At 57.0% G+C, this 5,308-nt stretch overlaps 1 protein-coding gene across 1 annotated transcript in view; it reads right to left on the bottom strand.

Annotated features, from left to right (window-relative positions):
- Positions 1–502: 502 nt before the first annotated feature.
- LOC112124694 (cathelicidin-2-like) overlaps positions 503–5,308 on the bottom strand; it is a 5,589-nt gene continuing 783 nt past the window's right edge. The window contains exons 2-4 of the mRNA XM_026652125.1: positions 2,671–2,778; positions 1,762–1,845; positions 503–886 (exon numbers count right to left, since the gene is read on the bottom strand). Of these exons, the coding sequence (XP_026507910.1) occupies positions 749–886; positions 1,762–1,845; positions 2,671–2,778 (330 nt within the window). The 3' untranslated portion in view covers positions 503–748. The remainder of the gene's footprint in view (positions 887–1,761; positions 1,846–2,670; positions 2,779–5,308) is intronic.

The raw sequence follows: 5,308 nt of genomic DNA, 5'->3' as shown, positions 1-5,308 counted from the left end.
CTGGGGGGGGCTGTCAGGGGGTGGGGAGTGGTTGGATGGGGCGTGGGAGTCCCAGGGGTCTGTCTGGGGGTGGGGGTGTGGATAAGGGTTGGAGCAGTCAGGGTACAGGTAGGGGGTAGGGTCCTAGGGGGCCAGTTAGGATGGGGGGAGGGTCTCAGGAGGGGGCAGTCAGGGGACAAGAGGCAGGGAGGCTTAGGTAGGGGGTGGAGTCCTGGGGGGCAGTTAGGGGCAGGGGTCCCAGGAGGGGGCAGTCAGGGGACAAGGAGCGGGGGGGTAGGGTTGGGGGTTCTGAGGGGGGCGGGAAGTGGGAGGGGCAGGGCTAGGGCAGGACGGGGGCGGGGGCGGGGCTCCTCCCGTCCTCTTTTTTGCTTGCTGAAATATGGTAACCCTATATCTGAGTCACTTACAAGCCATTCAGAAGCTACAAGGAGGCTGGAACTGTAATAGGATGCTAAATTGTATTGTACTGTCAAGCCACTGGGGGGGGTCTGTGTGTCAAATATTTTATTTAATACCTTGTAGCCACACCTGTGGGTCAAATACCACCCGGCAAAGCATTGAAGGGTCTTATGATGAACACATGTGGTGGGTATAAGGAAGCTCGGTAGCCAGTCCACATCTGGTGCAGAAGAACATGACATGGTGTCAGGAGTAAACTGAGAACAGAAACGGAAGGAACAAAGCAACAAGGGTTGCAACAAAGCAGGAGTCGCCGAAGCTGCCGTGTGGATGCCCAGGCCTCTTCCCATCAGGCCACTTGTAATCTACTGCCTTTGCCTTTGCCTTTGCCTCCGCCATGGGCGATGAGTGAGTAGGAGCCAGGCAGGTGCCAGCGACGAAGCCGCCGGTTACGTCTTGGGCTCCTGGACCTCCTGATGTGAGTATCCTGGAGGGAAAGGAGCACACGAGTATTTCCAGGGAGACCGATACCGGCTCTGCATCACTATCTGCCACTCTGGATTTGCTTGGGAAGGGGGAGGAGGTGGCTTCCTTCAACAGCCCATTGCTATGTTCTCTGCACTGCCCTGTGTTGGGGAGGTCTGAGCCAGGAGGCCCAGCTTGGTCGCCTGCTCCATGGCCAGCAGCTGGGCGCTTAGTGGAGGGGATGCTATCACTGGGTGCCCTGGGAGGAGGGGGAAGCAGCTGCAGCCCGTGGGTCCCCCCAGGGAGAGACTGTTGCTTCTCTCTTCCTGGCTGAAGGCTGACACTGCACGATGGGGCCTGTCTGGGAGGGCCTGGAACTCCCTTGCTGGAGAGCCAGAGCTCTGGGACAAAGCTTTCATGGGAGAAAGAGCACCACCTCCCACTTCTGTCCATGGCGGCTCTCTGGGCAGGGCGGAAGGTCCTTGCTACATCGGGGGGGGGGGAAATATCTGTTGTATGGGCTTAGGAAAGGCTCCTGCTGCATCGGTTACCCATAAACCTCCTAAATGGGACTAAATCGTAGCCACAGAGAGGGCATCCCCCTCTCCACCTGGCCATCTGTTGATCCCAGGTGGAGACGACATCGAGGTTTGGACGCTTCCTATATCCCAGTGAGGTGTTTGCATGGCAGATGGGATCTGTGGGATTCAGCTGCCAGCCCAAGGGGGGGGGTCTCTAGTGGCTATGCCCCTACCGGATGCAGCTAGACACCCATCGCTGTGCTATCCTCACAGTCTCAAATCCCCCGCAGGGAACCGATGGGGAAGACACCCTCCCTGCCCCGTCACCAGCCCAGCCCCCACTTGGAAGATGATGTCACCAGAGTGCAAGACCTACCTCCTGGGTCACAGTGTTGCAGTTGATGATGACTATGGGCGACTCCTGCTGGGTGGAGAAGAACCCTGAACAGTCTCTGACCACCTGTGAGGAGGAAGATCTCAGCTCAGTTTCTGAGTGCCGTGGGAGGAAGGGCGGTGTGTGAGCCGCCTCTGGAGGTGTGGGCACAAATCTGGCTGTGGGGAAAATGGGCTGAAGTCCTCACCCTAGGTCATGGTGACAAGTAGTGCCACAGGTGGTGTGGCGGGTATGAGAGGGAGAGATTGGGATGGCCACTTTATCCACCAGCTGCATCCCTGCTAGTTAAAGCCCTTGGTGGTCTGCAAATACAGCCCTAAGTAGAGCAGATTACAAGAGTCTAGCCTGGAGGTGATTCCAGCTGGATGACCCTGGTGAGGACCACGGTAGAGAGGAAAAGTTGCAACTTCTGGGCTAGGCAGAAGGCTGAATAGGCCGTTGCTGCTTCCTGAGCAGTGCTGGACCACAAGCTGCAAACCATTATGGGCAAAAGACAGACATACACTGTGGGTCAGAGCCCACCTCCAACCATTTCTCTAAGAACGCTTCCCCCCAGCAGCAGCCTTCCCTGCTGGGCAATAACGGCAAATCAGCCTGTGAACGTCTGCTCACACTTGTCAAATGAATTCACCCCCCTTCCGGATAGTCAGTTCCAGCAAGAGGGCTTGGGTCTGGCGCCGCATCTCTTACTCCTCCTAAGTAGGGTTTACTCCCATGACTAGCCCCCTTTATTTCAGCTCTGTCGCCATGCAAAGGGCCATGGCAATGAACGTTCTACGCCTGCTATCCCTGGGGGTTAGGTAGCGCTGATCAGGGACCACGGCAGCTGGGTGTTAAACGAAACAGGAGACAGAGCCTGTGGAGCTGTCTCCAGAGACGGTTATGGCTTACCCCATTGTCTCTGAAGTCACATTCGGTCCCGTTGAGGTTCTCTGACACCGGGCACACGGTCTCTTTAACCATGAACTTCAGCTCCTGCCGAGGGTTAGACGTCATGTCCTGGGGAAAAAAATGAAATAGAAGATTGGGATAAACGCTGATGGGGAGTGTAGCGGGGTGGTTACCCGCTCCTGCCCTGCGGGACTAGAGACAGCCCAGGAGAGGGCTGTGGCTGGGGCTGGGGCAAGAAGCCTGGGCTGATTGGGGGAAAGTAGGCTCAGCCGGGGCCATGCCCCAATCTGGCCCAGCTGGCCCCTATAAAAGGCGGTGAGCCAGAGGCCCAGGCAGTCTCCTCTGCCTGTAGAGGGAGAAGGGCCTGGCTGCAAGGTGCCAAGAAGGGACCCTAGAGTGGAGCAGGGCTGGAGAAAGGCCTAGGGAGCCGGGTAGCTCCGGCCTAGGAAAGCCCCAGGCTGCAGGCCTGGTAAGGCCCATTAGGTATTGGGTTGCAGGGGGCAGCCCATGGGTAGGCAGAGGCAGCAGGTCCAAAACCCCCTTTGCCTATGATGAGTGGCGTACGCTGCAGTCCGCCCCAGTGAGCGGGGGCTAGATGGGGACTGGCAGTAGCCGAACACTGAGGCGAAGTGGGGATAGTGGGTGGGGGTTCCCCTGGAAGGGGGAGACCCTGAGGCTGTGAGGGGTTACTGCCAGGGGGGCAGCACCCCAGGTAAAGGGGGCACCAGGGTCCTGGGAGGGACATGGGGCCACAGGTAAGGCGGATCACCGGCCTGCAGAGGGCGCTCCGGATGCTGGGAGAGCTAATTCCCTGAGACAACCAGCAGGAGGCGCCGCAGGGGTAAGTCAAGCTCCTTACAGGGAGTAAACCCCCATATCCACAACAGCACCCACACGTCAGGCTCTGCCTCGCCATCAGCTCACATCAGCCATGTGCTATGCCAACTTCTCTCTTTGCATATATCCAGCAAGAGCAGCCATGCATCGGGCTGCAGCTCAGCATTACTGCACCAGCAGGTAGGGCACTGGTCCAGCTGTAATGAGGCAGTAGACGAAGTTCCCACGTGTCACCCAACTCACCCCAGTGGAACTCCTCCAGTTTACACCGGAGCGACTGAGAGCAGAACTGAGCCCCAGCATTGCAATTTACAAATAAAATGAGTCTTTTGCAAATGCCATTTGCAGAGGACACAGGGGGAGCAGGTGACTCTGTTGCTAAATCTCCATAAATCTGCTTTCAACTCGTTCTCCAGCTCTGTACTTTAGGCTCTTATATGGCACCCATTAGAGTAGTGTCTCAGGGTTTGTCTTATTGAGATGTCAATTCACTGCACGGTGAGGCACACAGTGGACACCAGGGGGCAGATTTACAAACATTTTGGATGGCAACTACTCACTTAATTTGCATGCATAATTATCGCAAGTGAGCATGGAAACTGGACAAATACACACACAAATGCCACTGCTGAGCCGCTGGCAATGCAATTACCAGTTTGCACAAGCAATCCCATGTGCAAATTAGTCTAGCTATCGCCTCTGTATTTTGCACAACCAAGTGCTTGAACACCTGGCCCTTCATTTAAAACTTCTCTCTTATTGCATGGTTCTCCATTGGAAATATAGAGAGAGAGAGCTCTGCGATATATGTAATATTAAGGTTTATCATAAATTTTTGCCTCGAGAGAAAACAATCCCGATCTTAACAAATCCTACAGAAAGGCTGCGTTACGCCCCTTCATGGTTGTTGGTATGGAACCCTCACACCACCTAGATGTGGTGTTCTGCCCCCTCTAGTGGCACTGAGACCACTTAGAGCTTAATGAGTCTGCTACCACCTTCGCTAAGAACCATGTGGCTTTTAGCTCATGCAGTAGAGGCTCATGCACTGAGGTCCCAGGTTTGATCCCACACGACAACGACTGGGGTCTGTTGGTGTTACAAGTGGAGGCTCGTCCGGGATTTCAGCTGGGAAGTCTCTGAAGCTCAGGACGTCTTTCCTCAGCTAGGGAAGTATGTAACCCACACATCTCCTGGGTGTGGTGTTCTGTCCCCTCTAGTGACACTGAGACCACTTAGAGATTAATGAGTCTGCTACAGTAGGGCTACCATACGTCCGGGTTTCCCCGGACATGTCTGGCTTTTCGCTCTTTAAATAGCCATCCGGGGGGGATTTCTAAAAATGTCCGGGATGTCCCCCCGGTCGGCTATTTATCGACCGAAAAGCTGCTGACAGGGCAGCCAAGTGCCGCTCGCATTGGGGCCTCGGCAGCCAACCCCCTTCCCGGCTGCCCCCATCCCCTGCAGCCTTTGCACGCTGCCCGGCAGCGCTGGGGGGCTGTGCACCTGTGAGGGAACACGGCGGCGGGACTGGCAGCGGCGGCCAGAGCCCCTTCCTCGCTACCCCCCTCCTCCACAGCCTCAGCACGCCGCTCGGCAGCGCTCGGGCGGGGCGGGGCGCTCCTTGGGGCGTGGAGCCAGACACCTGCTCTAAGCTGAGCGGCACGGTAAGGGGGCTGGGGAGTTGGAGAAGGGGGGCAGTCGGGGACAGGGAGCGGGGGGGTGGATGGGTCGGGAGTTCGGGGGGGCTGTCAGGGGGGCAGGGGTGTGGAGAGGGGTTGGGACAGTCAGGGACAGGGAG

The sequence above is a fragment of the Terrapene carolina genome, unplaced genomic scaffold (genome assembly GCF_002925995.2).
Source record: "Terrapene carolina triunguis isolate 2854851 unplaced genomic scaffold, T_m_triunguis-2.0 Scaffold111, whole genome shotgun sequence".
NCBI lineage: Eukaryota > Metazoa > Chordata > Testudines > Emydidae > Terrapene > Terrapene triunguis.
Note: the sequence above shows the minus strand (reverse complement) of the source record. Positions and strands in the feature narration are given on the sequence as shown.